The sequence below is a fragment of the Chanodichthys erythropterus genome, chromosome 10 (assembly GCF_024489055.1).
Source record: "Chanodichthys erythropterus isolate Z2021 chromosome 10, ASM2448905v1, whole genome shotgun sequence".
NCBI lineage: Eukaryota > Metazoa > Chordata > Actinopteri > Cypriniformes > Xenocyprididae > Chanodichthys > Chanodichthys erythropterus.
The window spans coordinates 36,088,635-36,108,185 of record NC_090230.1 but is presented as its reverse complement, the minus strand read 5'-3'; the positions used below and the strand labels follow the sequence as shown (position 1 = coordinate 36,108,185).

The 19,551-nt window shown below is 35.4% G+C and overlaps 1 protein-coding gene and 9 non-coding genes across 10 annotated transcripts in view; 1 reads left to right on the top strand and 9 right to left on the bottom strand.

The window, feature by feature from the left end:
- Positions 1-13,659, top strand: part of lrrc75bb (leucine rich repeat containing 75Bb) — a 39,915-nt gene extending 26,256 nt beyond the window's left edge. The window contains exon 4 of the mRNA XM_067399086.1: positions 12,019-13,659. Within this exon, the coding sequence (XP_067255187.1) occupies positions 12,019-12,583 (565 nt within the window). The 3' untranslated portion in view covers positions 12,584-13,659. The remainder of the gene's footprint in view (positions 1-12,018) is intronic.
- Positions 9,009-9,079, bottom strand: trnag-gcc (transfer RNA glycine (anticodon GCC)). Its single transcript has one exon. It is a non-coding gene; the product is annotated as a tRNA-Gly (tRNA).
- Positions 9,449-9,519, bottom strand: trnag-gcc (transfer RNA glycine (anticodon GCC)). Its single transcript has one exon. It is a non-coding gene; the product is annotated as a tRNA-Gly (tRNA).
- trnag-gcc (transfer RNA glycine (anticodon GCC)) lies at positions 9,769-9,839 on the bottom strand. Its single transcript has one exon. It is a non-coding gene; the product is annotated as a tRNA-Gly (tRNA).
- Positions 10,088-10,158, bottom strand: trnag-gcc (transfer RNA glycine (anticodon GCC)). The gene has a single exon. It is a non-coding gene; the product is annotated as a tRNA-Gly (tRNA).
- On the bottom strand, positions 10,406-10,476 carry trnag-gcc (transfer RNA glycine (anticodon GCC)). The gene has a single exon. It is a non-coding gene; the product is annotated as a tRNA-Gly (tRNA).
- trnag-gcc (transfer RNA glycine (anticodon GCC)) lies at positions 10,726-10,796 on the bottom strand. The gene has a single exon. It is a non-coding gene; the product is annotated as a tRNA-Gly (tRNA).
- Positions 11,045-11,115, bottom strand: trnag-gcc (transfer RNA glycine (anticodon GCC)). Its single transcript has one exon. It is a non-coding gene; the product is annotated as a tRNA-Gly (tRNA).
- Positions 11,363-11,433, bottom strand: trnag-gcc (transfer RNA glycine (anticodon GCC)). The gene has a single exon. It is a non-coding gene; the product is annotated as a tRNA-Gly (tRNA).
- Positions 11,683-11,753, bottom strand: trnag-gcc (transfer RNA glycine (anticodon GCC)). Its single transcript has one exon. It is a non-coding gene; the product is annotated as a tRNA-Gly (tRNA).
- Positions 13,660-19,551: the final 5,892 nt, after the last annotated feature.

Sequence of the window (19,551 nt, the reverse complement as noted above, 5' to 3'; positions counted from 1 at the left end):
GAATTGTGAGTTAAAAAGTCAGAATTGCGAGTTAAAAAGTCAGAATTGCAAGTTATAAAGTCAGAATTGCGTGATATAAAGTCAGAATTGTGAGTTATAAAGTCAGAATTGTGAGTTATAAAGTCAGAATTGCGTGATATAAAGTCAGAATTGTGAGTTATAAAGTCAGAATTGTGAGTTATAAAGTCAGAATTGCGAAGTATAAAGTCAGAATTGCGAGTTATAAAGTCAGAATTGTGAGTTATAAAGTCAGAATTGCAAGTTATAAAGTCAGAATTGCGTGATATAAAGTCAGAATTGTGAGTTATAAAGTCAGAATTGTGAGTTATAAAGTCAGAATTGTGAGTTATAAAGTCAGAATTGCGAGTTATAAAGTCAGAATTGCAAGTTATAAAGTCAGAATTGCGTGATATAAAGTCAGAATTGTGAGTTATAAAGTCAGAATTGTGAGTTATAAAGTCAGAATTGTGAGTTATAAAGTCAGAATTGTGAGTTATAAAGTCAGAATTGTGAGTTATAAAGTCAGAATTGCAAGTTATAAAGTCAGAATTGCGTGATATAAAGTCAGAATTGTGAGTTATAAAGTCAGAATTGCAAGTTATAAAGTCAGAATTGCGTGATATAAAGTCAGAATTGCGAGTTATAAAGTCAGAATTGCAAGTTATAAAGTCAGAATTGCGTGTTATAAAGTCAGAATTGCGAATTATAAAGTCAGAATTGTGAGTTATAAAGTCAGAATTGCAAGTTATAAAGTCAGAATTGTGAGTTATAAAGTCAGAATTGTGAGTTATAAAGTCAGAAATGCGAGTTATAAAGTCAGAATTGTGAGTTATAAAGACAGAATTTCAAGTTATAAAGTCAGAATTGCGTGATGTAAAGTCAGGATTGCGAGTAATAAAGTCAGAATTGCGTGATCTAAAGTCAGAATTGCGTGTTATAAAGTCAGAATTGTGAGTTATAAAGTCAGAATTGTGTGTTATAAAGTCAGAATTGTGAGTTATAAAGTCAAGATTGCGAGTAATAAAGTCAGAATTGCGAGATGTAAAGTCAGGATTGCGAGTAATAAAGTCAGAATTGCGTGATATAAAGTCAGAATTGCGTGATGTAAAGTCAGGATTGCAAGTAATAAAGTCAGAATTGCGTGATATAAAGTCAGAATTGCGTGATGTAAAGTCAGGATTGCGAGTAATAAAGTCAGAATTGCGAGTTATAAAGTCAGAATTGTGAGTTATAAAGTCAGAAATGCGAGTTATAAAGTCAGAATTGTGAGTTATAAAGTCAGAATTTCAAGTTATAAAGTCAGAATTGCGTGATGTAAAGTCAGGATTGCGAGTAATAAAGTCAGAATTGCGTGATCTAAAGTCAGAATTGCGTGTTATAAAGTCAGAATTGTGAGTTATAAAGTCAGAATTGTGTGTTATAAAGTCAGAATTGTGAGTTATAAAGTCAGGATTGCGAGTAATAAAGTCAGAATTGCGAGATGTAAAGTCAGGATTGCGAGTAATAAAGTCAGAATTGCGTGATATAAAGTCAGAATTGCGTGATGTAAAGTCAGGATTGCAAGTAATAAAGTCAGAATTGCGTGATATAAAGTCAGAATTGCGTGATGTAAAGTCAGGATTGCGAGTAATAAAGTCAGAATTGCGAGATATAAAGTCAGAATTGCGTGATGTAAAGTCAGGATTGCGAGTAATACAGTCAGAATTGCGTGATATAAAGTCAGAATTGCGTGATGTAAAGTCAGGATTGCGAGTAATAAAGTCTGAATTGCGAGATATAAAGTCAGAATTGCGCGTTAAAAAGTCAGAATTGCGAGTTATAAAGTCAGAATTGCGTGATGTAAAGTCAGGATTGCGAGTAATAAAGTCAGAATTGCGTGATATAAAGTCAGAATTGCGTGATGTAAAGTCAGGATTGCAAGTAATAAAGTCAGAATTGCGTGATGTAAAGTCAGGATAGCGAGTAATAAAGTCAGAATTGTGAGTTATAAAGTCAGAATTTCAAGTTATAAAGTCAGAATTGCGTGATGTAAAGTCAGGATTGCGAGTAATAAAGTCAGAATTGCGTGATCTAAAGTCAGAATTGCGTGTTATAAAGTCAGAATTGTGAGTTATAAAGTCAGAATTGTGTGTTATAAAGTCAGAATTGTGAGTTATAAAGTCAGGATTGCGAGTAATAAAGTCAGAATTGCGAGATGTAAAGTCAGGATTGCGAGTAATAAAGTCAGAATTGCGTGATATAAAGTCAGAATTACGTGATGTAAAGTCAGGATTGCAAGTAATAAAGTCAGAATTGCGTGATATAAAGTCAGAATTGCGTGATGTAAAGTCAGGATTGCGAGTAATAAAGTCAGAATTGCGAGATATAAAGTCAGAATTGCGTGATGTAAAGTCAGGATTGCGAGTAATAAAGTCAGAATTGCGTGATATAAAGTCAGAATTGCGTGATGTAAAGTCAGGATTGCGAGTAATAAAGTCTGAATTGCGAGATATAAAGTCAGAATTGTGAACTATAAAGTCAGAATTGCGCGTTAAAAAGTCAGAATTGCGAGTTATAAAGTCAGAATTGCGTGATGTAAAGTCAGGATTGCGTGATGTAAAGTCAGGATAGCGAGTAATAAAGTCAGAATTGCGAGATATAAAGTCAGAATTGCATGATGTAAAGTCAGGATTGCGAGTAATAAAGTCAGAAATGCGTGATATAAAGTCAGAATTGTGAGATCGCAATTGCAAGTTTATAATTCTGACTTTCGAACTCGCAATTGTGAGTTTACATCTCACAAGTCTGAGAAAAAGTTGGAATTGCGTGATAAAAACTTGCAATTGTGACAAAAGTCAGAATTACGACTGTATCTCGCAATTCTGACTTTATAACTCAAAATTGCGAGTTTAAATCTTTTTTATTTAGTGGCGTAAACAAGCATCCATACTAAGACAGAGAAATCTATTTAACAGAAATATTGATAGAGATTCAAAAAGAAAAGTTACAGCATTAGCATGAATACAAATAAGAGCCATAAAATCACTGCTTTGTGTTGAAAAGATGCATTTGCCCTCCAAACGCTTTGATTAGCATAAACATCACATCACTGTTTGTAGCCTTGGCAGAAATCAAGCAAATGTGCCGACGCATAAATTCCCAGAGGGCTGACGCATTAAAAAGGCCGAGCAGACAGTCGGCACCAATTCGCTGTACAGTAGAAGAGCTCAAACCAGCTCAGCCGCTGGGGTGCTTCCCTTCTGAAGCAATACATTTTAATGCCGTTTCTGTAGCCGTTTTGCAATGACTCCGCTGGCTGGGTGCCCGTTATGCTGCTGTTACATAATCCGTCACTTCCTTGCAGACGGCCCTCTCCAATAATTCAACTGTCAGAGCCTTATAGAGGCAGAAAGAAAGGAGGTGCAGATATTAGACTCATGCTAACAAAAAAATACAAGCATGTAGCATTAGCGGCGAACAGGGTTTGAGCTTGATCTCGCCAAAACACTGCACTGATGCACTAGCAGAGCTTTGAAGTGTCTTTTTTGAAGTGTTTCTGCAGATACGAGGGAGAACCGCTCCGCATCAGCCATTTTAAGAGCACCATGCTATCACACACATCATGTGCTATTATCATCACTATAATTATTGCTATCATTACTCTTGCCTTGCCACGGGCTCTTATCAAAGAGGAGCTTGTTCAATGGCTGCAAATATAGCGCTACTACACATCTAAAACGGGGAAGGGTATGTGTTATAATCCGATTCAAATCGGAGCTATCTTTGTGTATAATTAGAAATACCTTTAATCAAAATTACTGCGATGTTGGTGCCATTGAAAGTACCCCACGATTATGCTGGAAATATGTCTTCCTTGGAGTTTCAGGAGCAATCAGCCTGATATGTATCTGACATGCTTAAAACTTGTTTAAGAACTTTCCTATGAACTTTTAACTTATCTAGCTTTTCTGCTTTATCTAGATTCCTAGATGTCTATTTTAATCTGTGACATTTTTTACACATTAGCAAGTAGCAGGTTTCCACTGGCATAGTTTTTTGCAGGGTTGCCAGGTTTTCAGAATAAAACCCGCAAAATTGCAACTCAAAACTAGCCCAAAACTAGCCCAATCGTGTTTCGGGGGGTCCCAATGTAAAAAAATGCGTTCTAGGGTGTAAAATCTGAGTTTTTGGCAGGGATCCCCTGGTAAAATTTGTATTCCAGGGGCTAAATATAATGTTATTTGGGCGGGAATGAAAATCAACCCGCGGCAACAGTGTTAAAGTTGCAACACTGTGGTTGAGCTAATATGCTAATTTAATAAAAAATTTCAGTATTTGTATAGTATTAAAGTAATGGAAATATATGTTTAATCGGCTTGAAAAACAATAATTAATTTATTTATTTATCTAGTTTCTTAATAGAAAATGTAAATTCTTTTTTTTTTTTTTTCTTTTGATGTTGGGGTCAAATGTGACCCAGAACTGTTTTTGTGATATTCACTTTTTTTATTTTTTTTATTATTCTAATGATAATTTATATGAAAAACTTAATTGTTAAAATTTTTTTTTTATAAATTTAAAGTTTTTGGTAAATAATGTCACTTTACAAAATGATTTTAAAGTAAAAAAAAAAAAAATATATATATATATATATATATATATATATTTATATATATATATATAATTTTTTTTTTTTTTTTCTTTTTTTTTTTTAAATGTTACCTGGAAATGTTTTTGTGAAATTCACTCATTACAATAACACAGAAAAAGCAACAACCACAACAACAACAAAAACCCACATGCTATTCATATAGTATTATTTGCTACTTCTCTGATTTATTTATATTCCGTAATATAACCTTTTTATTCATCATGATTTATTTCTTTATTTTACTTTATTACAGTGATAAAAAATATAAAGAAAAATGTGTCTTGAAAATAATGCCACAATAAAAATAAATAAATAAATAAATAAATAAAGGCTTTACTTTTTTAAGCAAAATATATATATATATTTTTTTTCCTTTTGATTGTGAAATAGTTTTTGGTGTTGCTTTATTTAGATCTCTAAATGCCTCTAATCTTTAACGTTCCTCTCACATTAGCATGTGTTTTCCACTGGCACAGTTGGTGGAGCTTCCACTCAAATCCATGTAGCCAGGTTGAAACCCCATAGAGAGGCACCGATGTCCTGAAATTCCTCTTGTTAGAGGGATCTCACATGTGATTGTGTGTTTGTGTTAATTGAGTGTGGGCATGTGTGTTGAGGAGGATTATCTGCTCCAAGAACTGGCACTACTTCAGTCTGACACTCACCGTTAAGCCCCCAGTGGCCTTCTGACGGCTAATCAAAGCAGGTTGGCATGAGCTCAAGGTGCCACACACCGAGTGAGAGGTGGGATGACTGAGAGATTGAGGGCAATGGGGGCTGTTGGAAGATGAGCCTCTTATGATCTCTTAAGTTACTGGATATCTTAAGCTAAACTGTGACTGAAGCATAAACTTAAGGCCACAGTATATATATATATATTAGTCCCATCTTCCAGGACCTTCGCAGTGCTTTAACACCATGTTCTCTGTCTACATTCAACTTTATATATAGCCTCGACTATCCCACCAGTACTGAAATGGGATTAGCCAACTGGAAAGTCATTGTTCTGTGCAGTTCATGTTTAAGATGGCCAGGGAAATGTGTATGTGGTAGTGTGAAGAGAAAACCTGCAAAAGGCTCATAGAATGACCACAAACATCATCCCTGGAGAGATTCAGAGCTTAAGGAGAAGAGAGAGATTTTAAAAATGTGACTTACCGTCCGTCACATTGCAACGTGCCTTTAAATCTAAATAAAGTCTTAGAGACATCATTTCCTATAGAGCACATGTCAGAGTGTCAGTATGGAGCTATATTAATGCAAATGGGCCTTCAAACCTGCCACGTTGTCAGGACTTGGTAGAAAAATCATCTGAAGAGAGTTATGACAATGTTATTTTCAGAGTTATGTTGGCATGGTATGCAGATCTGCCCTGACAGGTTTTTGAATGGATTTTATCCAAAAGTCCGTGTGTGCTACAAAAACTCAGCATGTACATCAAGTTTGCTTAGTCAACCACTTTTACGGCACAGAAGATGCAATACAGATCTTTAGCAAATTAAACCATGTGTTTGGTGGTAATGAAACTAGGGTTGTCAATCTGTAACTTTAAAGATGCTTTTTTGTAATGTCTATTCAGTGTCTTTGTCTGCTATGGAAGCTTGTTTCCATCACTGAATAGAAGAATTGCAATCATTTATCTCACAATTCTTACTTTTTTTCTTGCAAAAAGTTCTGCTATAAAGTTATAAAGTCAGAATTGTGTGATATAAACTCGCACTTGCGTGTTATAAAGTCAGAATTGTGTTATAAAATCAGAATTGTGTAATATAAAGTCTCAATTGTGTTATAAAGTCAGAATTGCGTGTTATAAAGTCAGAATTGTGTAATATAAAGTCGCAATTGCATTATAAAGTCAGAATATTGTAATATAAAGTTGAAATTGTGTTTTATAAAGTCAGAATTGTGTAATATAAAGTCGCAATTGTGTTATAAAGTCAGAATTATGTAATATAAAGTCAGAATTGTGTAATATAAAGTCGCAATTGTGTTATAAAGTCAGAATTGTGTGTTATAAAGTCAGAATTGTGTAATATAAAGTAGCAATTGTATTATAAAGTCAGAATTGTGTGATATAAAGTCGCAATTGCATTATAAAGTCAGAATATTGTAATATAAAGTCGAAATTGTGTTTTATAAAGTCAGAATTGTGTAATATAAAGTCGCAATTGTGTTATAAAGTCAGAATTATGTAATATAAAGTCAGAATTGTGTAATATAAAGTCGCAATTGTGTTATAAAGTCAGAATTGTGTAATATAAAGTCGCAATTGTGTTATAAAGTCAGAATTGTGTAATATAAAGTAGCAATTGTATTATAAAGTCAGAATTGTGTGATATAAAGTCAGAATTGTGTAATATAAAGTCGCAGTTGTTATAAAGTCAGAATTGCAAGATATAAAGTCAGAATTGTGAGATATAAATAAGTCTTTTTTTCCCCCCCTCAGAATTGGACTTTATAACTCCATATTGAAAGTTTATATCTCACAGAGAAAAGAAGTCAGAATTGTGATATAAAAAGTTACAATTATCCAATTATTTTTTATTCTGTGGTGGAAACAAGCTTCTATAGTCTGCCGCAATAATGTAATTTATTTGAATTCTTTTATTTTAGGGACTTTCTCTGCACATATTAATGCATGCGATTAATTTGATGAATTAATGAACACGTTGTGTAATTATTCAGAGTACAATTAGTCAAAATGGTGACATATGTGGTGGCCTCTTATGTTTTTATGCTTGCTTCATTGTAGTCACTAGCTGTCTTTGAGGTTGCGTTTGATAGGTCATGTAAGCTCTTTGTGAAAACATGTCAATATCCCAAAGGGCAGAATGGATGTACGAGGCAATTAGAACCAGTATATCTCTCATTAAGCAGGTTGTTCAGTTCCTCCATGGATTCTAGTTCGTTCCACAGTTAATTTAATCAGTCTAGTTACTAACTGCCAAACAAAACCAGCCAAAACATTCTTTGAATTTTTACTATTTAAATGCCATGGTATATTTATGGTTTATATATCTCACAGTATGTGTAGTCGTGCCACGTTGCTTTTTCAAAAGGCTGTCTGAAATGGTTTGTTCCTATAATCAACATTGCCAGTAAACCTTGAGTAAACAACATCCTTGAGATAAAGGGTGCATGATCTAGAGTCTATCCTGGAATTAGCACTTCCATGTTACCTTGCAAATGGGCAGCCAATTCTGGATTGCAGTCTGCTACCTACCCCATCCATTCCACCCCTCATTCCAACAACTCCAGGAGCTCTCAGCACCCTTCCTCACGACTATAACACCAACACACAGTGTTGTTATTGAAAAGGGCTGATACGTGTGTTTTGTTTGGCTGGACCTCTGGCTCCTACGCAGAAAAGTGTGAGCAGCGTGCCAGGCAGCCCCTGTAGAAAAGCCCTTAATCCAATCAGACAAGCCCAAACTCAGAACAATAGAGCACACGGCGTAGGAAGTCCAAATCCTGCAGTCACAGCAAAAGCCCCTCTGAATGTAATGCTGTCATGCCAAGCAGAGGAGAAGCAGATGGACTTTCCCCGCTGCAGAGGGGTGGGGTGCTGCAGGCTGATTGAAGAAGGGAGCTGCATTGCTGTTCAGTTGTCAGCTCTCTAATTTAAAGGGTAGTTAATGCACAAAGAGCCATTTATCATGCATAAAAGTCTTTATTATTACCCATGTACTCAGAATATTTCATTTTGATGCAATGAAAATAATTGGTCTGTCTTCTATACATATGGACGACAAGCTGAATTACACTTAATTTCAGGAATCGACAACCTTGCTTGTTTAAGCTGATGCCCCCTGGCCGCTGTGTCGTCCACTTGCTCATCTGCAGACAAGTGTATGGGGGAGTTGCAGTAGCAGCACTTCGGAGCAAACCACACACAATTGCAAGCATCTCCATCAGCCTGAGTTGCCACAGTTTTCTGTTTTTTTTTTTTTTTTGGTGTGTGCACTCATTTATCCTGACAGCCCTGACTTGCTTGTCAACGTGACTGCTCTGGGCAAGAACGATGACTCACTGAACCCTATCCATCCATATACATCCGATTTTCATTTTTCTTTCCCTTTTCTAAGAAAGTCTAATTCAAATGTTGGTCTGGCTTTGCATATATGGATATGCGGAAGACATGCTGATGGGTGATGTGCACATCACAAACAACATTGGTCATCACCGTAAAAAAACAAGTTGGCAGAGTTAGATTTAAATTGCCTGTCATTTTATGACCCTTTTCTGAGAAAAAAAAACACTGTCTGGTTAAGTCCCAGACAGTAACATAGTGTGGCCCAGATCCGGCCCACATCTGGTACATGTGGATTATATGCGGATCAGATGTGGGCCGACATCTGAAAGTATCAAAAATCACTGTTGCATTGGCCGGGAATCGAACCCGGGCCTCCCACGTGGCAGGCGAGAATTCTACCACTGAACCACCAATGCATAAAACAGTTTTTATTTTTGGTGTGTCCAAAAAAAGTTTTGTTTTAATCTTTCCTTTCCTTTGAATCTTTACCATGTGCAACCTTTCCATGCAAGTCAAGAATTCTACCACTGAACCACCAATGCATGTGGAAATCTTTTATGTGTATCCAAAAAAAGTTTTGTTTTAGTCCTTCGTTTCCTTTAAATCTCTACCATGTGCTACCCTTCCATGCTCCCTAAAAATCACATTAGTCTCTAAATTATGTAAATGAAAAACTAATAGAAAAACTTGAGATCTGCTGAAAAATGCAACAAATGTGCAGTCATTGTTGGTACTGCGTTGCTTAGACTGTTTTTTGGTTGTTTGAAAGTATCAAAAATTACTGTTGCATTGGCCGGGAATCGAACCCGGGCCTCCCGCGTGGCAGGCGAGAATTCTACCACTGAACCACCAATGCATGTAGAGATCTTTTTTTGTGTGTGTCCAAAAAAAAGTTTTGTTTTAGTCCTTCCTTTCCTTTAAATCTCTACCATGTGCAACCTTTCCATGCTCTCTAAAAATCACATTCGTCTATAAATTATATGTAAATGAAAAACTAATAGAAAAACTTGAGATCTGCTGAAAAATGCAACAAATGTGCAGTCATTGTTGGTACTGCGTTGCTTAGACTGTTTTTTGGTTGTTTGAAAGTATCAAAAATTACTGTTGCATTGGCCGGGAATCGAACCCGGGCCTCCCGCGTGGCAGGCGAGAATTCTACCACTGAACCACCAATGCATGTGGAGATGTTTTTTTTTGTGTCCAAAAAAAAAGTTTTGTTTTAGACCTTCCTTTCCTTTAAATCTCTACCATGTGCAACCTTCCCATGCTCTCTAAAAATCACATTCGTCTATAAATTATATGTAAATGAAAAACTAATAGAAAAACTTGAGATCTGCTGAAAAATGCAACAAATGTGCAGTCATTGTTGGTACTGCGTTGCTTAGACTGTTTTTTAGTTGTTTGAAAGTATCAAAAATCAATGTTGCATTGGCCGGGAATCGAACCCGGGCCTCCCGCGTGGCAGGCGAGAATTCTACCACTGAACCACCAATGCATGTGGAGACCTTTTTTTTCTGTCCAAAAAAAAAGTTTTGTTTTAGTCCTTCCTTTCCTTTAAATCTCTACCATGTGCAACCTTTCCATGCTCTCTAAAAATCACATTCGTCTATAAATTATATGTAAATTAAAAACTAATAGAAAAACTTGAGATCTGCTGAAAAATGCAGCAAATGTGCAGTCATTGTTGGTACTGCGTTGCTTAGACTGTTTTTTGGTTGTTTGAAAGTATCAAAAATCACTGTTGCATTGGCCGGGAATCGAACCCGGGCCTCCCGCGTGGCAGGCGAGAATTCTACCACTGAACCACCAATGCATGTAGAGATCTTTTTTTGTGTGTGTCCAAAAAAAAGTTTTGTTTTAGTCCTTCCTTTCCTTTAAATCTCTACCATGTGCAACCTTTCCATGCTCTCTAAAAATCACATTCGTCTATAAATTATATGTAAATGAAAAACTAATAGAAAAACTTGAGATCTGCTGAAAAATGCAACAAATGTGCAGTCATTGTTGGTACTGCGTTGCTTAGACTGTTTTTTGGTTGTTTGAAAGTATCAAAAATTACTGTTGCATTGGCCGGGAATCGAACCCGGGCCTCCCGCGTGGCAGGCGAGAATTCTACCACTGAACCACCAATGCATGTGGAGATGTTTTTTTGTGTGTCCAAAAAAAAAGTTTTGTTTTAGACCTTCCTTTCCTTTAAATCTCTACCATGTGCAACCTTCCCATGCTCTCTAAAAATCACATTCATCTATAAATTATATGTAAATGAAAAACTAATAGAAAAACTTGAGATCTGCTGAAAAACGCAACAAATGTGCAGTCATTGTTGGTACTGCGTTGCTTAGACTGTTTTTTAGTTGTTTGAAAGTATCAAAAATCAATGTTGCATTGGCCGGGAATCGAACCCGGGCCTCCCGCGTGGCAGGCGAGAATTCTACCACTGAACCACCAATGCACGTGGAGACCTTTTTTTTCTGTCCAAAAAAAAAGTTTTGTTTTAGTCCTTCCTTTCCTTTAAATCTCTACCATGTGCAACCTTTCCATGCTCTCTAAAAATCACATTCGTCTATAAATTATATGTAAATTAAAAACTAATAGAAAAACTTGAGATCTGCTGAAAAATGCAACAAATGTGCAGTCATTGTTGGTACTGCGTTGCTTAGACTGTTTTTTGGTTGTTTGAAAGTATCAAAAATCACTGTTGCATTGGCCGGGAATCGAACCCGGGCCTCCCGCGTGGCAGGCGAGAATTCTACCACTGAACCACCAATGCATGTAGAGATCTTTTTTTGTGTGTGTCCAAAAAAAAGTTTTGTTTTAGTCCTTCCTTTCCTTTAAATCTCTACCATGTGCAACCTTTCCATGCTCTCTAAAAATCACATTCGTCTATAAATTATATGTAAATGAAAAACTAATAGAAAAACTTGAGATCTGCTGAAAAATGCAACAAATGTGCAGTCATTGTTGGTACTGCGTTGCTTAGACTGTTTTTTAGTTGTTTGAAAGTATCAAAAATCAATGTTGCATTGGCCGGGAATCGAACCCGGGCCTCCCGCGTGGCAGGCGAGAATTCTACCACTGAACCACCAATGCATGTGGAGACCTTTTTTTTCTGTCCAAAAAAAAAGTTTTGTTTTAGTCCTTCCTTTCCTTTAAATCTCTACCATGTGCAACCTTTCCATGCTCTCTAAAAATCACATTCGTCTATAAATTATATGTAAATAAACAATGGTATAAAAATAATTAAAATTTGCACACACACACACACACACAAAACATTTATTTTACTATGTGTATGCTTTGTGTATGCTTATAAATGTTTTTCAATTCTTTTAATTCTGTTTTTTTTTTTTTTCAGTCTTAAAACTACTCTGAAAAAGAAATTGGCAAATGATACTGTGGATCTATCTGGTATCCCTCTCTCTGGCCGTGATTTGCATCGTGTGGCATACTACCTTCAGAACAATGGTTCATCTGTGACAGCAGTCGACATCAGCTTCACAGAGCTCCAGGATGACAGCTTGCGGCTACTTTTACCATTTTTAGGAGCGCTACCCAAACTCACCACACTTGCCATCAACGGTAACCGGCTTACTGTAGCTATCCTTAAAGACCTGATAGAGGTGGTTAAGGACCCCAAAAAGTTTCCCAATTTGGCCTGGGTGGATCTGGGCAACAATGTGGACATCTTTACTGTGCCTCAGCCATTGCTAGTCGCACTACGCAGACGCTTTGGAATGAGAAGCAGCCTACCTACCATCTATGAATACAGTGAGGGCCAGGGCAGCAGTTACTGCCTAGAGACTTCTACTGAGGAAATCAGTGTGTTTGAGGAGGATGAAGAAGATGAACTGGAAGACCATCTGGTGCTGGAGCCCTGGAGTGTAGAAGAGAAAAATACACTGCATTTCTGTGAGAGGTGATGGACCACGGTTCCTTGTGGTTTCAACATTGTAAAAGCATGAAGCGCTCCTTCACCACAAAAAGAAACTTGAGTGCCATGAGACAAAGTGGTTATGTAAAGTTGATGCATGGAGGTGGGATTTTGAAAGGGGGGAGAAGGATCAGGACATGTTCCACACTCCCACCATCTTTATTCTTAGTCCAGTTGCTGCAGAAAGCACCAGCCAATCTATTGTTTGCAATATTAAACTGAAATTTATAGTCAAACACTAACTGACCATAAATAAGATTTGTAACACATAAAACCATTACCACAAGTCAGTCTTTGCCGCCCACATCAGCAGCTGCTGTGTGAAACTTTTACATTTTGTTTGTGACAGATACAGTCAAATGCTCCCCTCTGAGAAAGCTTTTGTCCAGGGTATATTCGCCTCAATTAGAAGAGAGGGAGGAGAAGTGAGAGAAGAGAGAAAAAGGGCTGCTGGTGTGCCTGCGGGCTAGAAAAGTGACTGATGTCTGTGTTGTTCTGTGGAAGCTTATGATGCAAATGTAGCTTTAGCCAGAGCTCATTAAACAGGACACACAGGCAGCCGAGACACTAACAATGCCACATGACCGACGTGATTATTTTTCTTTCAAACTCGGCCAGTTAGCAATGAGAGGTGATGTTACAAGACACATAAATGACAGTGTTTTATCAGCACAAGAACCATGTTGGAACGGTCACAGTGGCATTGATTTCAGTGTTTTTATAGAAGAATTTTGTTTGATTCATGTCAATATTTTGTATTTTTTAAACAAATTTAAATGTACCAGAGTTCATTTATTAATTATTAATGCTGTGTGTGTGCGAACGCATGAGTGTTTGACAGTAAATGTGACCTTTTGTGTTGTTTCATGATGCCCTTTGCTCCACAGGTGGTGTTTCCTTTACAGACGCGTGTCTGATTTGCACTTTACATGGTGGGCTTCTCATTGTAGTTTAATGTTCAGTTCTAGTATAAATGTAGCAAACGGTGTGATCCTAATGGCTTTGAGCAACTGGATGTTCTTTATCTTTCTGTTTTATAATAAACACTAATGAATGATGGTTCTTGCTATGTGAAATAAACACCGTTTGTAAACAAATGGACATCGTTGTGTTTGTGAGATGACAGAAATGATCCTTTTTTAAGGGGCTGCTTTTGACAACGTGCCTCGTAGATACAGGATGGACAGGAACTGGATCCATCCTGTTTTTTACCTGCCAGATGTGTTTTTTCTCTAATCTGTCTCCCGGATTTCATGTACAGTAAGTAATTACAGGCATCAGCAGTGCTGTCAGTAAATACTGGGATGTGTGTTAAACTTTCTAACTTGATGAATCGGTTGTAACACCATGTGATTTCCATACTCATATATGGATGATGGTATTCAGTGTATACGGTGTGCCAAGGTACTTCAAAGAATAGTAGAAAACATGGTATTTTAGCATATATGAGTATATGCTTTCCAGTATATGTGGTGCTGTCTTGTACCAAACAAAAAGCTCATTTTGATGAGGTTTTCTTTCCCTCTTCATTTCTTATCCTGGTGTGATCAATACTAAGGGTTTCTCAGTGTCTCTGTTTGCTTAATGAGAACAGTGCTCTGCGTTTGCAGACAGCACTTTCTTAATGAGACTCCATAAGTCATTTCAACAGCTGGCAGGTTTCACAAGCAGTCTCTGGATCTCTGCACCATATATGCAGCTCTAATTCACTAATGTAGCATTCTCATTATCTTTTTATTAAAAAAAAAAAAAAAAAAAACCCTAAGTAGCTAACTTCTCCTTCATATATTGTTGTATATGATTGTTTTATTCAAATGGCTCCTTAATCATGGAACAATATGATAAATATGTATCAAAATATGTTTTTTCAAGAAATAACAAAATTAGAATTAATTATATTCTTGTTCTGAAGTATAACGAGGCAAGACTTCCCCCCTTAATAATTAATTTCCCTTAATAATTCCCTTAATAATTCATGCATCATATGGTGAAATAAATTAAGAGCAGCTTGAGTTTATTTGAAGTTGATTTAAATGAAAATATTATAAATTATTTTTTTGAATATAAGGTTATGTCTTTATGTATAAAAGTATAAAAATAAATACATAAAGAGTGATGATTTTTTTTTTTTTTTTTTTTGCATCCTGGGATAAATTTTTTTAAATAATGAGATGTGAGATTTTGTATAAAGGTTTATAAATTAATACATAAGAAGAAGTACAAATCTTGCAAAAAAACCTCTCATTTATATGGAGATTATTTAAGGGAAAATATTATACATTATTTTAAAAAATAAATAAATAATGTGATGTGCTTTTGTATAAAGGTTTACAAATGAATATATAAAAAAGTAAAATGATTGCAAATTTTTTTTTTTTTTGTCATCCCGTGAAATGCATTTATATAAATTATATTACATACATATACAATACTTCAATTTTTAGATGATTTATATGTAAATATATAAAATATATATAAATATAATATGATATGTACGGGGTTTATAAATACATAAAAAGAAAAATTATTGCATAAAATTGATTTTGTCATCCTGTGAATGGCGCTGCTTGAATTTATAGATGATTTAAATATTAATAATATACTTTATACTATTATAATTTATAATGTACATCACATTATAAATTATAATAGTATAAAGTATATTATTAAAATTTAAATCATCTATAAATTCAAAAGATTTATAAAGATTTATAAATACATAAAAAGAAAAATTATTGCACAAAATTAGTTTCGTCATCCTGAGATATAGCACTGGTTTTTTGGCAATCTGGTAGTGTTGAATAAAACATCTGTAGCGAGTTTGAAGCAGTTTGTTGGTTTTAACAACCCTTAAAATGTCAATGACCTTTGATTCGTTCACCTCCCTAACCGCACACAGTGACAGGAAACAGCAGCTTCAGTCCTCTTGTCTGAAGTGCACATGTGCCAGATGACTGATGAAGGTTCACTGTCCTTTATAAACTGTGTGTTTTAAGACATCGGTTAATGCATTTGTGGTTGATTCGTTTCATGTGTTTGTTCATCTTTCAATGACCTCGTTTGCAAAATTCTGTTGTTTTTTTTTACCAGACAAATGGCCCAGGCCTGTCTCTGGAGTGCATTTCTTAAAGTCTGCAGGGTCTGAGTCGGTGAGAAAGGTTTCAGTGCTGGTTATACTTGAGCCTTTTATGGGCTTAACAACAACAGGCCAGGAAACCCAAATCGGCATCAAATTAATGACACCAGGGAATTTCCGCATATAACTTTGCATGCAAGTCATAGTGTTCTTGGAAAACTAGAAAGTTCTGTGAAAACTAAACTGGACTTTTGTGACTCTTCTTGGTATTTTGAAATTTCCTGTAACATACACTGTTATTCTGTTGATTCAGACACAACATATGAGCAGATGTGAATTACTAATAGTAGGCCTAATTTAATGATGATACATTAAAAATGTTAGATTGAATGCATGAAACACTTAACGTTTCATTTAAATTTGATATCAAACAACTGAAGTAACCTCATCAAATGAAAAGTACGTTTTAAAGCTGTTTAGTTTTTGAGATGAGGTTATGAATGATTTAGGTAACTTCTGACTGATCAGTAATTGTGAAACGATTTTTTCCCCCAGTTTGCGATCCTTTCATTTACAGTAAAACTCACAGATTGCCTGCTGAAGGTTCACGTTTTATGGTCATTGTCGCCCCCAACTGGACAACTGTTTGAATTACTCTAACATGATGTGAAGGACCTAGAAAAAAAAATATGTTCCATGATGACCCCAAATAAAGTTTAGAGCATTCAGAAAATAAAATAAAGAATTAAACATAAACATCGTGTCTTTTAATGTAAAATTAATTTCCACTTGTTTGTTTAGTTTCTCACTGAGGTTGCTTCAAAGCTAAGGGTATAGCCTACTTCACTCAAAAAAATGATTTTATTTGATGCTGTTCACTTTATTTAAACAAGTTATTTTGATTCAACACAACTGTATTAGGTTTCTGGTTCAAATTTAATTACTTCATGTTAAATTGACTTGAAACGATTACTTTTTGACTTAACTTGATGATTTTTTCATATTAAAACAACATGTTTCAATCAAGTAAACTCAACCAGGACTCAAAGGGGCTGATCTGGGAGAGTAAATGTTGAAATAAAGTGTTATTTTAAGCAGTTTTGAGAAAATGGAGAAACTTTTTAATGTTTACTGTTCTATTATGTTGGTACTTAAAAGTTTCTGTTATGTTAATAGTTTTAACAACAATTTTGGGCATGCTGGAATAAAACCATCTTCTGACTAACACCTATCAATAAGAGTTGTTACAGAGTAAAGATCTTGTGAAAATCATTCTTGAACACATCCACTAAATAACTAATCAATTAAACTGGATTACTCGTTTTAATTTCTGTTTGATATTAATTTTAGGTTTTGGACAAAATTAAGAATGTTAACCTGATTCAACCAAATGGCACTGAGTTAACCTTATGTAATTAATTTAAGTTAACTTAAATAATGTTAATTAAATGCAACATAACCAAATTACATGGAACCTGTTGACATAAAAAAAATAAGTAAATCCAACATATTATTTTTTTGAGTGTTCACAATGAACTGTCAGGGATTTGTTCCTTAAGTCTTCTGATGGTATCATATTTCATAAACTTGGCCACTCGTTTCTCAGGTTTGTTTGGCAAGTACATTCATCACTTAACTCTGACAGACGGCAAATGTTCTACCCACTTTCACTTGTCAAAAGTGCTTGTAATATGATACTATATGAATAGTAATGACTTTCTCTCTCTCAGAACTGCATTTTCTCCCCTGCAGGCAGCAGTGAATCTACCATCTGTAACACTCTGTGACTATTCTGCATATCAGATCTCATGAAAATTGTACTGTATATGTTAAACATAAAACTCACTTTTGCACTGAACTCATTTCAGGTGATACATGCGCTTATGTATTTTGCATTTATGTTTTATATTGAATTGTTATATTAAATAGCCTTGAATTTGTAGATGCTTCCAGAACAAAGCTGGCTTCTTATAGGGACAGTTCACCCAAAAAAGAAAATTCTGTCATTGTTTACTCAATCTCAAGTTGTTCTAAACCTGTATGAATTTCTTTCTTCTGATGAACACACACACAATACATTTTGAAGAATGTCAGTAACCAAACAGTTCATGGGATCCCACTGACTTCCGTAGTATTTTTTTTCCCATACTATGGAAGTCAATGGGGTTCAACGGCTGTTTGGATACCCATATTCTTCAAAATATCTTCTTTTGTGTTCAGCAGAAGAAAGAAATACATACAGGTTTGGAACAACTTGAGAGTGAGTAAATGATGACAGAGTGAGTAAATTTTCATTTTTAAGTGAACTATCCCTTTAAATGATTTTGATTTCAACAGTGTGCAGTATCTGTATGGATTGTCTTTCACTTATCTGGCCACTAGATGGCCTGCTTTCTCACTTTATTGTAAAACAATGACGTGTGTTGCAATGCAACGCTGAAGCGTAAAACTGATCCAACTGAAATGAAAGATTAAATTGATCTTAATTATGTAAGTTGGTGAGCATGCTCTATTTACTGTATTATTTTATTTAGAGCATGTAGCCTAATTAAATATGCATTTCCTAAATAAGTTATTATTTGTGTAAATGAGTTCAAATGGTTTATTTTGACATGTTAAAAATTACAGGACAGCCAAGGTTATGAGTTTTGAAAATAAAAACATATGGTGAGTTTTAAAGTATTTAAGAACAGCACGTGTGAGGTTGTAAAATAGCCTATCTCCTCACTAAACATTCCAGCACTTTCCAGTGTGAACTGTAGACCAAACAAACAGCAGCCAGTCGTATCAAACGCATTTAAATGTGTTTAGTAACCACAATACTCAGATTAAAAGTTAGTCAGCGAAACGCTCGAGATCGCGTTCGCCTGAGGAGGTAACCATAGCAACAGACTGCTCGAGAGCTTTCCGTCGGCGTCGGACGTTACACGGACAAAAACATAAGTAGCCTACTGTTATTTGTCACATTTATACATTCATATAATGTTGTATATTATATGTATACATTTATACACATTTATATATCGTAAGTATATCATAAAAAGTTGTTTAAAATCCAATTAGGCTGCACCAGACTGCGTTGTTGAAAGTAACTAAATAATTCTCACATTAAAGGATTAGTTCACTTTTAATTTAAAATTTCCTGATAATTTACTCACCCCCATGTCATCCAAGATGTCCATGTCCTTCTCTCTTCAGTCGAAAAAAAATTAAGGTTTTGGATGAAAACATTCCAGGACTTCAATGGTCTCCAAACAGTTGAAGGTAAAAATTACAGTTTCAGTGTAGCTTCAAATCATTCTACGCGATCCCAAACGAGGAATAAGGGTCTTATCTAGAGAAACCATTGCTCATTTTGTAAAAAAAAAAATAAAATAAAATTTTATACATTTTAACCATAAATTGCTCATCTTGAACTAGCTCTCTTCTTCTTCCTCTCTATTAGAATTCCAGCAGTGTAGACACTGCTAAAGTGTATTACTGCCCTCCACAGGTCAAAGTGTGAACTAAATTGTCATATACAATATGCTAGTGCAAGTATATAACAATTAGTTTTGTTTTTTCGTGTTGTTATTTGCACACCCCTCACAAATTAATTACTGGTGTACACTGTAGATTGACAGTAAACCTTTATAACTTTCTAATTATATAACTTGTTATCTTTATTAATAGTTTAGCTCCTTTGCCTGTTAACATGGTCACGTCGAGCTAGGCGGCTTGGTTTCAGCAACCAGTCACATCATGGGATCCAACTACGCCCCGCCTCTTTGCCCATTTTCAGTTATCCGGTAGTGACGTGCGGTGACGCGCTGCTAAGATGGCTGCGGCCTCATTTTCGCTTCAAAACTGCTCTTTAGAACTCTATGGGTGACGTCACGGAC